This window comes from Erithacus rubecula (assembly GCF_903797595.1).
Source record: "Erithacus rubecula genome assembly, chromosome: 9".
Taxonomy (NCBI): domain Eukaryota; kingdom Metazoa; phylum Chordata; class Aves; order Passeriformes; family Muscicapidae; genus Erithacus; species Erithacus rubecula.
In genome coordinates, this window is record NC_136660.1 from 24110475 (window position 1) to 24130843 (window position 20369).

The following is a 20369-nucleotide window of genomic DNA, read 5'->3' on the forward strand; positions in this document are numbered from 1 at the left end:
AGATGTTTTGGGACTGATGCTTATGTCAGTGTATGCAACCATAAAGCAGACATAGCTCTGGTTACTAAGTGTGTTTGGATGTACAGGGAAGAATGCAGTAGCCAGAGTTTTGCCTTATATTTTCCCTGATGGAGGAGCTGAACTGTGTGATAACTACCTTGACTTTTTTTCTTTTTAATCTTTTTTTTTTTTTTTTTTTTTTTTTTCCCTGAGCAAAACAGGTTAAGATGCTTTGTAGTGAGTTTTCCTGGCCTTCACACCCATGCTATATCCAATATGGGGGCACTGAAGAGTTAATTCTTCTTCATTCTGTTTCCAAAGCAACTCTGCCCACCCAAAAGCACAGGCAATATGCTCAGTTACAAATCCTACGTCACTGGTGTAAAGACTCCCTCACAAATCAGAGTACAAGGATATATTATTATCTTCTAGCAATTTCTCAGGCTACTGAGCTTTACAAATTAGCAGCCTTTTTTTTTTTTTTTTAAATTAAAACCACCTACATTTCATCATATAGTGGCATATAGGCCTATCTTTACCTGCTGTTTACTTTACTTACTCTGAGATTAGAAATTAAAAAGAATTTTTTTGTTTTTCTGTCTTAAGAAAATTATTTCTGTACCTATCTGTGCCCTTCTCATCCCTTTTGAAAAATCTTATTAAATGCAGAGACAAGCTGTAAGGAAAACTCATAGGAAACCAGCTTTAGTGCTGGCTGCTGTGGGAACAACTTGATTCCATTCTTTCTACCTCTGCTAAATATGTGAGCACTGTTACTGTGCATGCTTAAACAGCTGCTCTGTCTGAATTCTGCTTTGTTAACCTTCAAAGCCATTCCAGACATTCATGTAGCACTTGAAAAGTGTCTGAACAAGGTGTCACTGGACCAGAGCATCTGAAATTTGTCAAATTCAGGTTTGGCTTTATTGTCCACCCACTCATCTTACAGGTACTTTGAGGTTGTGCACTGCAAAAGATGCACTAGAGTTGTCTTCTCCCAGTCTCTCTGGGTGAATATTTTTCCTGTGGCATGGGGATCAAGCAGAATGAATTTGCTGAGCTCCTGAGAACAGCTGCCAATACTGAATCACAAAGCAACAGGTGAATCAGTTGCATCCCAGCAGGAAAAGCCCAGGTCCCTTGTGTTTCACCTCCAGCAGCAAAGTGCTGCCTTGTTGAACAGGATGCAGGGATCTCTTGAGAGCTGCAAAGGAGGTCTTTGCTTGAGGCAGTGGGTGGGAGGGAGGCACCAGCAGTAGCACCCATGCACAGCCTGTGAGCACATGAGCCATGCAGACCTTTCCAGGCAAGGAGTTTTCTCTGTCCTGGGACACTCCCAGGCAGGGAGTGCAGGCTGCATGCCTGGCACCTCTGTGGGTTTCTGATGGGTCTGCACATTGCTGCTGGCCCTGGCTACTCATTAGTGCTCAGAGGATTAGCGCTTACTTGGAGGAGGAGAAAAGCTTTCCATACATTCATTCCTAATTGATTTACTAGTGAGAAGGATAATTACTTCTCAGCTACCCTGCAGAACTACAGTGGGAATTACCTGTCAGATTTCTTTGAAGACCCAAAATGCCTCTTTTCAGCTGTTAAATAGGAATTATGTGTTCAGCCAAATACCAGTTATATAAACATCATTTACCTGAATTATGGCATAACCCTGGGCTCAATTATGAGGCACAGGGATTTAAAAGCTGGTATTTTGCTTTCTTCTTTTAAAAGAAAAGCCTTTTGTTTCTGATTTCTGTTTTTGAAAAAAAAGTTGGTGGGAATATTTTAATTTTTTTGGCAACGTGTGCTTTATTTCTTGGGGGTCAGATTCAGTCAGTAGCTGTTCTTGGCTTTTATATTTTGCTGCTGGGTGATACCCACCCCACCACTCATGCACAGAGTTAATCAAGGCACAGAGCAAAGACTGAGATGAAGTGGCTTTGGCTGTGGTGCAGATCTGGATGCCAGAGCTCCTGGCTGCTCTTGGGGCAGAGATGGGGCATGTCCATTTCCTAGAAATCACAAAAGGTATTGGGAAAAAGCACTTTGCCCTTGTGCAATTTGACATTGGCAGCTATGATTAAATCAATATAACATGCACATACCAAAGGAAGCTGCTGGAATTCTTTTTCCCAGCTATGATACCTGAGAGGTGTCATTCCTAGTGGTCAGGGCCAGCTTGGTGATCTGAGACCACTTTGGGTGCTGACATAAGGGACCTGCCATGTGCTCAATCTGCAGATCCTGGCTGCATTGGAGTCAAAACACTCCCTGCCATGAGCCAGGACTGCTTCATCTTCTCATGGAGCTGCCACACTGCTAATTCCCTCCCCTAGCTAACAAGTTCAGGGTTTCACAACGTTTTCAAGTGTATGGAAAGCCTCCTCTGCTGGGAGTTGAGGCTGCCAGGCTTGGATCTGCTCTCCTGCAGGTGGTTGTGCTGTTTCTCCTCTCACCTGCACAATAAGCACTTGTGTTTGGATCAGGAGAATCTGCACTGACCTCTCCTTTCTGCTGTGAAATTCCAGCTGATCTTTGCCCTTACCAAGGACAGCTCTGAAGTCCTGGGGACTGTCTTTCTTCAACAGAGAGTTCCTGTCTGGGGCTCTGGTGAAAAGCCAAGTGCTGACCCTTCCAAGCCCATGAAGATGCTCTAATGGGCACAGTGGATTCCAGGGCACACCTTCCCCTTCAGTGCATCTGCCCACCCAGCTGTTGGCCACGGGTGAAGCATCTGCTTTGTGCAGTTGCCAAATAGGTTGCAACAAGCAGATAACCTGTAAACTTCAGAATGGAGAAATTTTCATGTTTGTTCAGCAGAACCCCTTCCTTAAAGATGGATGGGATTTAACAGTACATGTTTGAGTGCTCTGAAAAGCTGAAATTAGCAAAATGCTTATCTTTGGCTTTTCTAGCCTGAAGCCTGTTGTCTGTCTTTGGGAATATGACAAAAAGCTGCTTACACTCTGCTGGGCAGAGATCTTGGTTCCCTGCTGACCTTTAATTTAAAACTGTATTTTGGGCGTTAGTTACATTTTACTAGAGGCAGATTTTCACAGCGGTCTGGGAATTAAAAGTGTTTATTTCTTCCAAAACATGAAGGGAAAAATATCTTTTTTGTTAATAGGAACATTTCTCTTGACTTTTTATATTTCCAGTTTCTTTTTATCCCAATTCTCTTCTTTCTTTATGGTCACTGAAAATATTCTGTTAGAAAATTGAATAATTTCCACAAAAAATTAAGCTTGTGATTCTTTGCTGAACTGGCTGCACTTCAAAATGTCACTGTTTATAGCTAAAGTGTTGTGATTCCATATTTTCTAGCATGAGTTGGTCTGCTGGGTAAGATACCCTATTGTGAGAACATTTGCTTTCTTCTTGGTTGTCAATAGCAGAGTTCATTTTACAACTGATGCCTCACAGAGGGATGTAAAGCCCTTCCAAAAGGGTGCAGAAAGAAGATAAGAATTGAAGTCCCATATATCTAAAGCACTGCTCCTTTCAGGCACAAAGGTGTCACTTTGAATCTCAAGGAATTGTTGAACCATATATTTTAGGTATTACTTTTTCCTGTGAAATATTCTGTAAAGTGTGCTCATTCTTGGAGAAGATGTTGTTTAGTTGAAAACCCAGTTCTCACTACAAAACTTTTATCTCTACCTTTGGGAATACTGTGGAGGTGGAGAGGATGGAGTTAAAAAAATGTAAAAGAAAGAGAGGAAAGAGAATAACAACTCTGACAAATCAACCTCACTTTCCTGTATAGAGTATTGCTCAGATAAGGTGTGGATAAACTGGAAGCCCTGATTGCATTTAAGATCTGAGGTGACAGTTTTGATGTCTTAGAAATACCTTCCTTCATGAATTTGCTATGCAATTCAGTTGGCTGCAGATGTTTTTAGCTTTTCCCTTGAGCTATTACAATCATTGTTGCAGGTGATGACTTGAAGAATTAAAAGGTCTGTAGCCTTTTATGCTGGCTGCCTGAACAGAAACATCACCCAGGTGCAGTGCATGAAATGAGGACTCCCCCCATTTTCCCTTATACCAGAACTGAAGCATTTTAGGTTTTATTTAAAAAGTAGACCTTCCAGCTAAGCTATTTGAACAGTGGGTGCAAACAGAATAAAGCAGAAATAAAATTATGGTGCTCAGTTATAGCTTTGAGAAAATGTTTTTTCAGACTTGTTTTTTCATTGTCACAGAATCAAAATGGAGGGGCAGTGCAAGTCACTGAAGCTGTAAAAGCCAAAGTCATGCTGCACCTCTCAGACCTCATCATGCCTCTGGACTTGGCCCATCAGAAGGAGAAATGTTTAGAGGTCTTTGGAGAGTAAGAATTTCTGAAAGATAAATCTAATTAGATTTGTTTGTGTCTGTGTAGTTTCTTGGGGGTGAAGTGCAGCAGCTGTTTATGAGCTGGCAGGGAGCAATGCTATGTTGCTGCTCACATTAATGAAGGAAGAAATTAATTGTCTGTAATACTGTAATTGCAGAGGAATGCATCAGCCTGACTGGTGGCTAGCTAGAATATTGGGAGTGACACCTCCCTTTACAGAAACTGAAGACTCCAAAATAAGCACAAGTCACTTGGACCTCTCTTTTATTTCTTCTTGCTCACTTGTAGAGTAACTGAGAGCAAAACCTGTCCTGGCTTTTTGTATCTCCAGAGGGAATTCTCAGCTGTGATTTGGTCTCAGGGCAGAACCATGCTTCAAACTTGTTTTGGTTTTGCCTTCATTTCTTAGTTCATATGCTCCCAAGGGGAATTCTATAGCATTTTGTTCTCTCCTTACTCATCAAATGTGTGTCAGGTAGATGAGGCAGAGATTCCAGCACGTACCTGATGCTTGCTAGCCCAACCTGAACTGAGCTGCCAGGCTTAGCCACAGCTCCCATTAATCATCTGCTGCTTTCTCCTAAGACTGCATCCCCTGCTCTTGGTGAGGAACTGAGCTCTGGAGTATCCTAAAGCCATTTGGGGTTAGGAAGATGGAAGGTTTCCTTGGACCCTTTTTCCTCATTGTGCTGACACCGTGATCAAGGGTCTGTGCTGCAAACTGGCACTTGCTGATGTGATCTCAAGAATGTATTTGTAACTCAGTGGGGCTGAGTTAGAGCCACAGGGCAGGAGTGATGGAACAAGCTGTTTCTACTGTCTTTTATCCCTAATCTTTCCCTTCAGCCTAATGGCATACAATCACTAAATAGCTCTTGGTTTTGCAGCTGCCATTAACAGGGACTAAATTACCTGACCTGCAAATGCTGCTGTAAAATTCCCAATGTGCACCCCTTCACTTTGAGCTGTATATGATGTTCTGTGTTCCTCAGAGCTCCAAAATCCATCCCACCCAGTCCAGAGTTGATGTGGGCAGATAGGAAAGCTGTGAAACACAGTGCCTGGCTTAGCTGAGCTCAGGTTTGCCTGCTCTGGTTATGCCAGTGGATTGTGCAAATGTGACTGTGATCAGGGTAACATCTCAGCATACCCATCTCATAAATACACTGCAGGCACAGTCACACTCCATCTCCAGAACTGAAAATTTAAATAGAGGAATAAAATGTGAATGAAAAAGTAATATCTTTCCTCACTTACTGATGTTGCAATGATTTTCTCAAGGTCACCCACAACATTTATGGAAGAGTGAGAGGATGTGTGACATGATGTGTTTTATCTACAAGGTGCAGTCCTGTGAGCTGTTGTACGTGGGATTCTCTCTACTTGTCCAATTAATTCATCTTGAATTTGGCACCTGAGAAAAGAGATAATTTTTGTAAATGTTTACAGGACTGTGACGTGCAACTGTGTGAAAGAAATCCTGAGTTACAGACATTTTGTAATACTACAAGAAGAGGACTTCAGGAATTTCTTGTATTGAATGGTTTTCTGTTTTCTATTTTGAATTCTGCAGTCACATTTTCAGAGTAGGTTTCTCTGACCTTTCCTACCTAACATATATCCTAATGCTGGATGACTTGGTTTATTCATGTTTTGAACATGAATGGAGGTATAAAGGCATAAATACTCCTAAATCTTTTTCAGTATGTCCAAGTTGGTTTAGTTGTTTTTTTTGTTTTTTTTTCTGTTGTGTCTTTTATGTGTGGGTTTTTAAAAAATTATTATTATTGATATATTTGGATATCGTGCCTCCTTATGAATCTTTGTAGTCAAGATGCTCCTGTGAGAGTTTTCTGCCTTCCTGCAGTCAGGGACTGTGGGGCCCACTGGAACCTGACCTGACCTGTAGGATCCTGTCCCTAAAGAAAGAACAAACTAAGTCTGTTTGCTGGCAGGTTTTCATTTCTGGCTTCACATAAACCATAGAGAAAAACAGATCTTGTGCAACATCTGTGGTCTGGGGGATGATCATCTTCCAGCACAGACAACACAGAATTGGGACTCAAACTTATAAGAGACCCCCAATGGAAGTTTTCCCCTTTCCTAAATACTATGATCATTGCCCTCCAGGGAAGGCTGTCCCTTGGAATTCATGAATGTGAAAACTGGGGATTCCTGGTGCAGTTGGTTCTCTCAAGAAGCAGATACATTTATAAACAAACAGGGAAAAAAACCCAACCAGACCCACTGAACCACACACACTGCTCATCAGCTGTTTCTAAAAATAAATGCAATTGAGATAATTAACAAAATACTCCCATATGGCATTATTTAATGGGGCTGAAGGGAAGAGGGTTAGAAAATAGGTATAAATAGAAACAGCCATTTACAATGAAAGCCATCCTTTCAGTGCTTGTGAAGGAAAAGAAGTTCATATATTCCAAAACTTGAATTAGGGTTGTCTTTGTGTACCTTTGTACATCTGTATTTTGCATCTTTGTACCTCTGTATTTCAAATTGCAAAGAATTTTTGGAGCAGAAGAACCTGGTAAGAGTGATAAGCTTGGCAGGATACTGGTGCTAAAATTCACTCCCTCTCTCCTGTTGCACTCTCTGCCTGTTCCACCTTGCATTGCTCCAGTCAGGGCCCTACAGAGAGTTAGGGAGGATACAAAGTTGTTAAGACAAGAAATGGGCTAGAACTGAAGAGGTCCCATCCACATTCAGATGTAGAGTTCCCAGAGCTGGCTGTCAGAAAAAGAGGTAGTTTGCTCCAGTTTAGACAGTGAGTGCTAAAGGGCAGATCAGGAGTTATGATATCAACTAAAATAAAGCTGCAATTTTGTCACCTAGCATGAGCATTGCTTTTATGAAGTGGGCAGAGTGGAGCTGTGTGAGCTTTCAGAGTGCCTTGCCTTGATGAGAGGGAGGAAAGAGTCTGTCAGGAGACATCACCTTGTACAGGGCTACCTGTATTAAACACATTGTCTGTCAGCAGGGTGAACACAGCTGCAGCTCCTGATATAGGGAGATTTTATGAGACTTTTTTTACCTTTCTCCATCCTCCTTACCAGAGTCTGAAACACGGCCATCTCATTTACTGCTGCAATAATATATTAATTTATGAAGTATGAAAAATAAGGTAGTTTTGAATTAACGAGGAGGGGCATGGTGCTTCAGAGACAGCAGGATAATCAATCAATAATAGTGAGTCACTATATCCTGTTTTAAAGAGGAGGGAAAAAGAATAGAATGGGTGGAGAGGAGCTCTTGGTAAAGGGGCAGGTGTGTCCTTTTGAAGACCATATAATGATCTGACCTTGATCTTTTGATAAGAGCTGGTTCACCAAGACTTATTTATTTCTCTTTGAGGAAAATCCTCCCCCCACCCCCTGCCAGCCCAAACCCAATAATAAGTGGCAAAATATCTTTCTACTTAATTCTTTTACAAAGTGAAGAATAGAGAAGCTCAGCATCACTGAGTGAATTCTCATTTTAATAGCTTAGATTAGCAGGGCACGTGCTGGCCACAGTCTCAGTTTGTGGTGCATGCAGTGTAACTGTAATGTCAGCTCTGCTGTTATCAGTTCTGTGTAAAATATTGTATCCCAAGCAGCACTGGGAAACCTGGAAACACTTCTGTGACTGTTAGAATTGGTTTTCTTCAACATGGAACTTGGCTGGGCTAGATCTTAGAGAATTATTTCACTATGTCGTGGAGTGCTTGAGGCTTCTTTTTGCATTAGTGGGAGTTCATTGCCCTTCACCCTCTCTGTTCTAAGATGCCTTTTTTTCATTGGACACAGACAGATGTTACTGGACTCCAGAAGTAATGACAGGGCTTTTCTAAGTGGTGCACAGATGCAGTTAGGGAAAGAAAACTCAGGCTGTAATTTTCTTATAAATCTAGGCAATCAACACTTACACCAGTCCTTCTGTCTCTGAGGAGAGATTGGTTCTGCCTTTTCAGTGAGCCTTCTAATATTTTAATTCTCTCTTGCTGACAAAAAAAAGCTCATCTGATGTCTTTTGTCTCCCTTGGAACCTTCCCATGGCAGACCAACATGATCCTTAAAAATGCCTGCAGGAAAGCAACAAAACTCCTGAAGCAGCTGTGCTCAGAGATTGAGAGGCAATGGAATGGGTGCAAGGAATGCAGTGCTCAGGACCTGGAAATGGGTGGAAAGATGGAGTAAGCTTGGCACTTTTCTGACATTTGCCAATCAATTCTAAAACCAAATTGTCAGGGTTGTGTTGGGGATAAAACTCTCATCCCTCTTCCAATTCTGATGGCTCTTACTGTAGGGTTCTTCAGAACCCTACAGTGACCAGAGCTCACATATGTGCATGAAGGGATGCAGAAAGATGATTTTCCCTGGGCTGTGAGGTACCAGTGACCCTGTTGGAATGGATGTAGCAGCTGTGGTTCAGTCACTGGGGCAGCCACTCACCTGCTCAGTCTGTAACTGCAGACAAGACTGCTGCCATAAACCTGCAAGGACTGCTTCATTGGGAGCTCACTATTAAATGTAATGGAAAATGGCAAAGCCAGGGAGGTGCTAGCTGAGAATCCTCTACCTCGGTCCAACACCTTCCCATATCTGAATCTCTGACACCCAAGTTGGCATGCAGAGCTTGCAATCTCAATGGATAGCTTGGAGTTGAGTGCTACCATGCAGAGCACTGCAATGTCATCATGTTTTATAACTTTATTTTTTTGTGGGGCTTCAGCCTTGCATCCAGAAATTGGATGGACCTTCACCTATCACCTTAGCTTCCTCCAGTGGGGGGATGTTAGGAAAACAAGTACATTAGAAACAGTGAGGGACATCAGTAATAGATGCCAGGTAAGTAAATTGAGATAGATTGTAAGCATCTGGATGTGAACAGTGATAAAGCTGACTGTTGTCTATGTTCACTCTGCAATCTGACTAAAAAAGCAGAAAAATAAAGTGGGTAAGCAAAGGAGAAGCAATGATGCATTTAAAATTGTATTCAGATTTAATGGCCTCAAGGGAGATACATAACATGATTTTTATTTTTCTATAGAGTCATGAAACACTCTAGTGTCCTCAAATGAAATAGACTGCTGAATACAGGCTGCAAAAGTTTACCCCCATGAGTAACTATCCATGCACATCTTTTTGTTTTCTGTAATGGGGCAACCACTGTGAGTAAACTTATACCCACATGTAAAGTGTTCTCCCAAGTGAGACCTATAATCAGAGGAGTGTTTTTATATAAATGGTGTTCTCAGTTCCAGCAGCTGTGGTGCACACAGCCTCTCCTTACTGATAACATTATTTTCTGTAACTATTTCTGCTTACATGGGAAGTTACCATAATGGTGAAAATTACTTTGTACTTCTACGGAGAATAGCACAACCATGCATTTACTCAAATAACATATAATTATAACACTGAATGCTGCTTTTCTCTTTCTGTGAGCACAGTTTGGGATTAGAGCTGTTCCCTGTCACTAGAAAAAAGCTGGTGACCACAAAACAATGTGTCAGATATTGTAACAGCTGGGGCTTTCCTGTGTGGAGTCCAGAAGAGTAAAAAGGCATCATGCAGAACTGTGCTATGCAGAAATACCAGACTCTGGAGCAATACAATAATATAGATCAGAGGCATTGTACTTGTGTGGAAGCACTGGTTGGTGCCTAAGATCACCAGTGCAGGTTTCTTCTACTTCTGGTCCAGGCCCATTCATAGAAATGCTGGTCAAAGTGGATGCACAGATCCAGAGATGGTGCTTGTAACCCATTTGGCAGTTTGTGGAGCAGAACTCTGCATGAGCATGCTGTGACACAGAAAAGCCTTTGGCAGATTAGCTGGACAGCCTGAAGTGGCCTCAGGCAGGTGGGAATAGTGTGGCAGAGGACTTTGCTCTGATGGTCTGTGGGGAGCTGGAGAATGCGCAGCTGTAACAAGAATGTAATGGGTTGGAGTAACCTTGGGTAAAGGCTGCCTTGCTGTGACAATGAAAAGGTTTTACAACCAAGCATGTGGCTGTTGCCAGTCAGTCACTCTTTGCCAGGTCAAACACATGCTTTTTGGATGGCTTCCATCCCCACTGGCACCTGAAATTTAACAAGGAAATGCTTGCTGTGCCTTGTAATTAAAAGTGAAAAGTACATGTGTCCAGTGCCAAAAAGATGAGAGAAAGAGGGGAAACATGTTGTTCTGACCTGCTCAGCAGCACAACAAAGGATGTTCTTTGTTGGTTCCATTATGATGGCTTAGTCCACTTCTGTGCATGCAAATTGGATCCAACCTGAGATTTGGCATTGTGGGCAGGTTCAGAGGGCAGCCTTAGAGTATTTGTGTTTTTTTCCCAGCTCTGAGTTTAGTCTGTGTCTTACAGCCATGTTATATTTTCATTTCCCACCTGCTAGTGAGGATGGCAGAGTGGTTTTCCTTGAAGAGCTCTTGCTTTATATGCAATTTAAACCTTAATTTGCTCCTGATCCTCAGGGTTTCTTACATGGTGCATCTGTGCTCTTGGCAGGTGTTGGAGATGGTGATTAAAATGGAGTGCCTCTCCATAGGGAAGGGAGTGTGTGAGTTTGGAATTCTCTGAAGTGTTTTGTTTTGGTATGGCAATTTCTGGCAGATATGGCTGAAGTGCCAAAAGTCTCTTGCAATTTTGTACAAATGTGAACGGTTGATTTTAATTTTAGTCTAGGTTATGGATATGAGAGACAATAGAAGACAACAGAAGATTAACCAGAGTTATTGCCTGTAAACAAGTGTGGTAGGCTGATGTGCATCTCCTTAGAGAAAGCAAGGTAGTGCTGTTACTCATTTGGTGCACTCCACCAATGCCCACTTTTGTTTCAAAAACCCTGCTGTTTTATGTTAAAGGAAATTTTTCTGTTTATTACTTTGTTTCTGGTAATGGTTCTCGTCTTTTATGTACCCTCTATGAAAAATAAAACATTCTGCAGAGACAATGAACCTGCGTGTCACCTGAACAGCATCATGCACTCTGATCATTCTGTCTCAGTGCTGCAAAGATGGGCTCCCCATGGTGCTTCTGTCTTCTCAAACCAATCTGGTGGATCAGAGAGGTGTCAGTCTCTGGCACACTGGGGGAGTCTATGGAAGAGGTCCTTCAGAGGAGTTGAATGCTTGCAGAAACAGCTGCTGATGTCTGAAAAGTTCAGTGGCAAGCACTGTGATTCTGCAGACTAGAGCTTGTTTTGTAATTACAAAGAATTCCTGATGGGAGGGAAGTTCTGGAGGGAGGTTAGTGTGAAGTGTCTAAAATGTCTTGAGAGAGCTATTGGGTTCTTTGGTCACGGTAGATATAATGCAGACCCAATGCAAAAGTCTCAGGGAACTCTTATTTCATTGCTGAGTTTCTATGGGTGTCTGAGTCATTTTTCATTATCCAATAATAAATACAGTAGTGAAAGTCACCTTTAACACTTAAAGATTGCTTGGGTTTTATGGGATTGTATTGAAGTGAGTGCCAAGGTATAAAAGCCTTATGGTTGAGGTACTTTTATAACACATGCTTCATAAACCCTTATAAAGGGAGTGCAGTGCACTTCATCCTTTAAGATTACAGCACTATGGCTCTGAGAGTTGGTGATCTGGTGCTATATTCATTAATTAAATCTGCCATTAATGTTAAATTTCGGGCAATAAGAAGTGAAGTTACAAGAAGTTGAAATGGGGTAGGTCCAGACAATTTATCTCTCATGAAAGCTCAGTGTCCCTTTACTGCTTGACTGATGCCCACAGGTTATCCTTAACATTAAGAAAGTTTTTGAGCCATGTGAAAGAAGAAGGGGCCCCAAATCTGGGCTACTCTGTAACACAAGGGTTTGCAGTGAGCATTTTCCTTTTGGAACACAAAGTAGTATTTATATAAAAGCTGTTGTTGCCCTCTTCATGGGTGTCTTGTTTGGCTTCCCAGAGAGCAGATGTCCCTCTTGTCACAGCTGCTGATCCCTAAATAATGGAGTGAATTTCTTTGTTTGTATGTAAATACACAGGATTTCTCTCTAGAGCAGATTTTTATCAGTGACATGTCCCATTTTTTCCCATCTGACTGATAGGCTCGGTGACTAGAAGACAGAGATTGCTTTCATTTCCCCTTGATTATTGCAGAAATATCTACAGGGCAGTGAGCAGGTATTTAGCCATCTCTGGACATCTATGGAAGTTTGTATAAAGTTAAGGTGTGCTTTCCAGAAATCCTCTTTCTAAAGCAGTGCAAACCGTTCCAAGACAGCTTTAGCTTAGCTGATTTATATGGGTATCACTTTTGCTGGTAAGTAGACAGTTGTGGTGCCAGCACTTTTTAGTCTTAGAGGGAATTGGGCTGATTTAATTAAACTGAAGTTTTCCAGTTGAAATGGCATGTAGTGACAAAAAAGGGGAAAAAAGGATGAGATTTTCTTTGCAATGAGTTGTACCTGTCCTCCATGGGAAGGGTTTTAGATATACTGTGTAGCTGTGTTCTGGGAGATTTGGATTGTGTTCAGACCTTTGAGGGCATCCTTTAGCTAGCAGGGCAAGTAATTGCAGAAATGGTGTTGGAGAGAGAAAGAATGGGAGGGGAGTGGATAACCAGGTATTTTTCCAACTAGAAATATCAGATGGTGAAACATGTAATATAAAATGCTTCAATGTAAAAATTACTTTTCTCTTAAGAGAGTGTCAAACTGTTCATATTTAACTTGTGATGGACTGATGTTTTGAAGAAAGAAAACAACTTTTGTATCTTTAAGCCTTTAAATGTCACTGGATTTTGATTTCTCGGTTTTGAAAGGAGGAAAGGACATCAAAAATCCAAACAAAGCAAAAATCCTCCACTTCCTTGACATTTCAGCATAAATTGTTGAAACTTTTTGGCTTTTTAAACTCAAAGCTACTATGAAACTTTGTGGGAAGGAGACATGGGGCCATAAAACCCATCAAATGTTTTAAATCAAATTGGAAAAGAAAAATAAATGATATAATTTTTCTTTTTAAAAATCTGATTTGTTTTTTCATTGAGGATGTAGATGTGGCTTTAGGAAGGATGTAAAGTATTTCTGAGTAGAGGGCCTAGTAGAAGGAGGAAAAAATAAAACAAACCCAAAAAGCCTTTTCACTTTTAAGCCAAGTATATTCTATATGGAAATCCTTATGGACTTGTAAACATGAAATCTCAAGTTTCTGTCTTTGTAGCAGTGTTTGTGGCAAAACTGCCTTTTCAGTTAAAAGAGAGGATAATGCAGTGCTACAGAGTAAATTCTAATACTTGGCTAAGGAATTTGGTTTCTTTTGAAGCTATGGAGTCTTGCATGGTTTGTAGGTGTTCTGTTGGTTTTGTTTATTTTTTTTAACTGTTTATGTATTTTTAGAATAGCCTTTTACAGGTGGACATGACTAGGACTTCTGAAAAGAACAGCTTATGAAAAGTGCACTAAAGCAAAGAGGAGAATCAGGAGGATGTACACAATGGTTCAATGCTGTCTATTTCTCAGAACAAAAGAGATTTATTTGAACCTATCTTCTTTGTTCATTTGACAGCTCTCTGGTGCTCCTTTGCTAATGTAGCTCAGTGGTACCATTGCTACAGATTATTGCACCTATAAAACTGATCTGTGCTGATTTAGGGAGATGCGCTTTGGTAATTTACAGTGAAAATTTATGTTCGTTGAGAAAAATAAAAGGTTTCATTGAAAGCTAATATTAATAAAAATGCCATTTATGTGGCATGTTGTTTTGGGGTTGTTTTTTGTTTTGTTTTTTTCCAGTGGTGGTTTATTAACTAATTCAGCTTTATACAAGACAGATCTCTGTTGTGGTCTCTGTGCTCAGGCCACCTGTATCTCCATCCCTGTCTGGGCATATTGTAGCATTGTGCCTCATTACTGTCCAGTTCAGTATTCCACATCACAGCTCTCTTTGTGCCTGGCTATCCTGGCACAGGAGAGGAATCTTAACTCATCCACATGCACATAACCCATGTGAAAGCAATACCAAGGTGTGTTCATATGCCCAGTGACATACCTGGATTTATCATCTGGCTAGCAGGAACTCAGGTTCTCAGTTACAAATCCTACCCCAGTTTTTATTATATTAGCCCCATCAGAAGGCAGGACTTTTTAGTGGATTTGTGCTGTAATATGGTGTCACTTTCCTTCCTCCCTACTTTTGTATTTGAGCTTCTTTAAGGGTTCTACAAACCCTCCAACAAATCTGAGTAACTCCAAACTACAGCTGTGGTTTGTGTGCCAAATACATTAAGGCAGGCACAGGTATGACATCTCCCCTCCTTGTTCTTCCTGCCTGCAGCTTGTGCTGTTTATTCCCTGGGGTGAATCCCCTTGAAGTGTTCAGAGCTGGATGTCCATATATTGTAGTTAATGTTCTTGCAATGTGGCCTCTCCATGTCCTCTTCTTTCTGTGTGCTGCCTCACTGGTGTCTGGTGTTCTGCCCACCTGGAGTTCATTCAGAACAGCTCTGTATGTGTCCCCACTGTCCCCAGAGCTCCTGCTTTGAAGGAGATGCACCATGTCCCAGAGAGCTCTCTTCCCCTGCATCCATTCCTAAGGAACTATCTGAAGGTTAGTCTGATTTTCAGCCTGTTTTGTTCAGTCTGGTGCTTGCCATTCATTGTTCACTGGATTTTGAAGGTCAGGCAAATGTATGTAGCATAAACTAACTCATCTCAAGTGTGTTTTCAAGGACTTGCCATTGGCAGTAACCAGTCCTGCCTGCCCTTCCCCTCTCTACTTGAACTAGAGAAAAAAGCAACTGAAAGGAATACTTTATACATGCCTGTATATATATAAAAAAATCTAGAATGTGGAAAGACCAAATGTAATTTCCTTTTAAATAAAGGCTGCCATTTAATTTAATATTATAGAAAATGATTAGATCTTAAACCCTTATAAATTACATTTGACAACTCTCTGGTGCTCCTTTGCTATTCCTTATGGCAATTATAAATGGCAACACAGGATGCTGGCAGAAATGCTCATTCTAACTGGAGTTTGTTTATTGTCTCTTAATGAAAAGTGATTAATCTAAATCACTACTGGGGTAGATCCTTCGTCCTGGTCCCTTAATGAGAAGTGGTAGTTTCAGGCCTTTGACAAATGTCCTTATATTTCCCCTGCCAAAAGTTTCCTCCCCATATAGCTTCCAGGAGAAAAAGTAGACACAGTACCAAAAAAAAAGCCCAGAGTCTGTCACTTTTCTTTTTCTGTGTGCCATGTAACAAATGTGTGTGCCAGTCCAAGCAGTGTAGGTTGTGGTGGGCTTTTGTTTTTCACTCTGATTGAGCCTCCTGCTTTTTCCATCCTGCTCTGTGTAGAACCAGCCTTTCCTGGGAGGATGGATGGCAGAAGAGATGTTGGATGTTTCTCCATTTGAAGAATGGAGAGTGGATGTGGGAACTAGGTGATGTCACCTCTAAATAGGACTGTTGTTAGGTTCCCCCCCCCTTTCCCAGCTTGGTGGTTTTATTATCTGATCTTACAACCATTGTTATGTATCCAGAAGCACAAATTGGCCAGGTTTGTGAACCATCTGGTGGAACTACTGCCCTTCTTGTCTCATATAACCATTCCTTGAACTATCCACTGAAGTGCTGCAGATCATGGGTGAAGTGGCAGAGGGGATGTTTTGTGTGTGTGCCACTTCAGGCCCATGCCATGTTAGCTGTCTCGTGCTTCTTATTTGAGGAGAGAACTCCAGCAGTGACCTTTTAATATACAGCATTGTTAACCCTGTTATCTTCTGTTACGTCAGGTGGGAAATATTTTATTCCTGAAGTATCCTTTATTTTAAGAACTCTCAGGATTGTCTTGTTACACGGGCAGGCTTACATCCTTCTTCCATTCCATATATGCAAGTAATTTTTACTGAACTATGTTATAGCTCTCTAGGACAGGTGATATACTTTAGGTGAACAGGGGTATACAATGTATTTGCAGTCTAAGTCAAAAGTGACAGAAAAAATATCATCAAATAGTTGTGAAATCATTATTGTTTGGGGTATAATGAAATTCCTATTTTGATGTGATTAGAAAGAAGAAATGTACCAAAGCATCCTTCTGAATGGAGATCTTGGAGAACTCTTCTCAGGCAGTTCCCAGGAATTTGCCTATGGGAATGTTTCTCATTGCCCAGACTATGCCCCAGAGCACAATGCAAGTGCTCTTCTTCAGGACTTGTACTGTGGCTTCCTGTGGGAATGGCTGGAGGTTGATTTTAGGGCTGCTAAGTGTTGTATGTGAGGGATGTTGAAGGTGCTTTGACATCAAGCTGGATTCATACAGATGGCTTCACTCTGGGAAAACCTTCACTTCTAGTTCAGCTTTTCATTTCTTAATGGAATTTATGTTGTACTTCCTTTCCCTTGGTGACTTCATGGAGTTAATGAGGTGCCTAAGATTAATCAAGCAGTGAAATTTTTTGCTTGATGAAGTTCTAACATACCAAGGGTTTTACCATTCCTTGTAACTGATTTTTGCTGTCAAAATTAATGCATTCCCCTACCGTAGTCTTGAAGTTGGAGCTCTGTGAAGCTGGATAAGTGAAGTCAGTGTGGACAAAAACCAAAACTGCAGTGGCTCTCAGCTAGATGATCATTCTGCAGTGAGCTAAAAAAGGCCATTCCTAGATCTGTTTTCCTGCTGAAAGACAGTTTCTATATTTGATTCAGCTGCTGTATCAACAACCTGCTGTGTTTAGAACAGCTCTAATTTATTTCCCACTGTTTGCCTTTATTTTATGGTACTGGTATTTGCTTTAATGTGAAGTCATTTTCTCCAGATGTTAATAAGATGGTGTTAATGTTTCCACAACATTTTTCTTCATAATGTTTATGTAGAGCTTGCCATCTGATAGTGCAGAATCAACCCATTTTAAAATATCTGTAATAATTTTCTAATTAAAATTAGAGGCTCAGAAGTGTTCTCCTCCTCCCTGTACAAATTGAGGTCATGCACTTTCCTGTGCTTGGGGAAAATTATGTTTTCACTGACTGAATGTATGTCTCTTACTGTACAAATTGGGAGTGTGATATACAAAAGCACATCAGTGTTTGCACATGTGCACGTGGGCTATACCCAGATGCCAGCAGCTGATCCAGGATTCTGTGCTTCCACAGAGGTGATGCTCACAATCACAGCACAGCAAGCTGCCAGATAATGAGCCTTGAATCTCAGGAATGCTCTGGTTGTTACTTTTGGAAAGAGGATTCCTCGTGGGGTGAGAGAGGTGCTAGGTAGAAAATGGTCCAGGAAAGCCTGGTGTGGCTGCCTGAAGTTCCTATATGCAACCCAAATCAACATTGATACATAGAATTTTTCTTTCTTGCTGGGCTTGCTGAATTTACGTGGAAAAAAATGAAAAAAAGGAATTGCCAAATAAATCAGCAAATTATTTGCCAAAGAAAATGAAACTAAAATGCAAAAACCCCATCCTAATTCTAGGGGATGTTATACTCTTGAGTGATGCTCTGAATACATCTAATAGGAGTCAGTGCTGTATGACCTCACTCTTAAATGATGTTCATTTTCACTTTTCCATTAACGCTTTCCCTCCATTTTTCTATTTAGATCATGCTTCTTAGTGATCCAGAGATTGAGAGCAGCATCCTCATCAGCTCTGATGAAGGGGCTACCTATCAGAAGTACCGTTTGAACTTCTATATCCAGAGCTTGCTCTTCCACCCCAAGCAGGAGGAGTGGATCTTGGCCTACAGTCTGGATCAAAAGGTAAGCAATTGATTTAATGTTTCAATGATTTTGAGACAGGAGTTGAAGGAGATATTGTCTAGAACTGCTGCCTTTCAGAGATGATGAAGAATTTATAGTGTGCTTTGCTGTTCTCACTTTGCAGGTTTAAATGTGCTCAAAAGCCATGCAGTGACTCCAAAGCCAGTTGGCTAAAAGCAGCAGAGTGTTAGAGTGATCATGATGGGTGTGGAAACTTCAGCAGTGGTGATCCTATGAAAGATGAAAAGAATTAGAGATTTGACATGACATATGGAGCTGTTCTAAAAATCTATTGATTTGTGGGCTCTGATTTCTGTGCTGTCTCTGAGGATGGAGCATTCAGGCTGAGCTGGTCTGTAACCTAAGCTGGCTGTTGAGCATTGAGGGGTGCTCATCCTGCTTGCAAACTGGAAGTCAGGGAGCAGCAACAGGGGACAAACTCCTCTGTGCCACTCTTTAGCCTCTTTGCAGTGTTGTCTGTGAGTGAGACATCTCCAGTCTGGTACTTTGTCCTTAGCCAGTTTGCTTTTAGGTGGCACTCACCTGTCTTAAAAGGTGCATGTGCAGTGGGTAGTGAAGTGCTGTGGCTGAGATGTGTTTCAGTTCTGCAGCAGCAGCCCCCACTACAGCCCAAAGCTGAGACATTCACAGGATGATTAAGTAAAAAGTTTAAAACTTGCCAAGCTTTTATCTTTCCTCTCTTATGTTTCTGTCATCCTTAGACTCTGGAAAGCAAAAAACATGCTGAATATCCACTAAGTTTCTCTTCCTCTGGTGGGTTGACCCTGGCTAAATGCCAGGTGTCCATCAAGGCCACTCAGTCACTCCCCTCCTCAGCTGGACAAAGACAGAAAATATAATGAAAAGCCTGTGGGTCAAAGTAAAGGCAGTGAGAGATCACTCAGCAATTACCATCATGGGAAAATCACACTCTGCAGGGGAAATTAATTGAATTTATTACCTATCAATTCTCTATTGTACTTTATCCTACCTTACTCTAGCAATAAGAGTCCTTTCTACCACCCTCCCTTCTTCCCAGGCTCAACTTCACTCACAATTTCATTTTTTTTTCTGCATCACATCAGCAGAGTTGGACAGGACATGGGGGCTGAGGTCAGTTCATCACATGTTGTCTCTGCCTCTTCTTCCTTCTCAGGGGAGGACTCCTTATGCCCTTTCCCTGCTCCAGCATGGTGCCTCTCCCATAGGAGACAGCTCTCCACAGGCTTTTCCAATGTGAGTCCTTTCCACAGGCTGCAGTTCTTCATGAATTGCCCCAGTGTGATTTTTTCATAGGATGAACACTTCAGGAACAGACTCTTCCAACATGGGTCCCCTGTGTCACCTTCACTGTCCTTCCAGGGGTCAAGGGGTCAGCCTGCCTCACCATGGCCCTCACTGAGAGCTGCAGGGGAATCTCTGCTCCAGCACCTGGAACTTCTCCTCCCCTCCTTTTCCACTGATCTCGGTGTTTCTCTCACATATTCTCACTCCTCTCTGGCTGAAGTTGTCAATTTGTTTCTTCCCTCACTTCATGAATGTGTTATCCCACTGTCACTGATGGTTTGACCTGGGCCAGCAGTGGGTCCATCTCAGAGCTGGCTGGTGTTTTCTTTCTTGGCAGCTTCTGCAGCTTTTCATGGAAGCCACCCCTGTAGCCCCCTCCCTGCTATGAAAACCTTTTCTCACAAACCAGTTCATTAACCTGGCAGGTGTGGGGGTGTGTTCTGGGTGGGATTTTCAATTTCTGCAGTTATTCTGGAAGATTTCTTAACTAGTCAGTCTCACATCTCAGCAATAGGAACCATACAGCTAAAATTCTGTGCCTCTCTGAGAATTTCCTTTGAAAGGCTAGTGCAAATTTTTGCCAAACTAGTTACTGAGAACATAACCAAATAATTTCCTATTGCTCTGCTTCCCACTTGCTAAAAGAATGCTGTGGCAGGCACCAGGTGTTTTGCTGCTGTGCTGCTGATGATTCTTGAGTGACATTTGCAAGAACAAAGGTATTGTAAATACACTCCTTTCATGGTATCAAGTCCTTACTGTATGAAGGAGTTATTCAAATGTCAAATAGTTTTCTGCACTCAGAAGATCAGTGTGACAGGGATTTTGAAGTAGGCTGGAAAGACTATTCTATTTATTTGATGTCACGAAATGGCTTGATGCCACTTTTAAACTGGAGGTAATGATTTTGCATGATCCTGGTGTTTATACAGACAGGCTTGGAAGAATCAGGCATCTGATGAGGTGGTCATGTATGTGAGAAGCCAGATAAGACATTCTGAGTGTGCATTTGC

The 20369-nt window shown here is 41.6% G+C and overlaps 1 protein-coding gene across 1 annotated transcript in view; it reads left to right on the forward strand.

The window, feature by feature from the left end:
- Positions 1 to 20369, forward strand: part of SORCS3 (sortilin related VPS10 domain containing receptor 3) — a 263888-nt gene that overhangs the window by 127471 nt on the left and 116048 nt on the right. The window contains exon 4 of the mRNA XM_079312314.1: positions 17911 to 18069. Within this exon, the coding sequence (XP_079168440.1) occupies positions 17911 to 18069 (159 nt within the window). The remainder of the gene's footprint in view (positions 1 to 17910; positions 18070 to 20369) is intronic.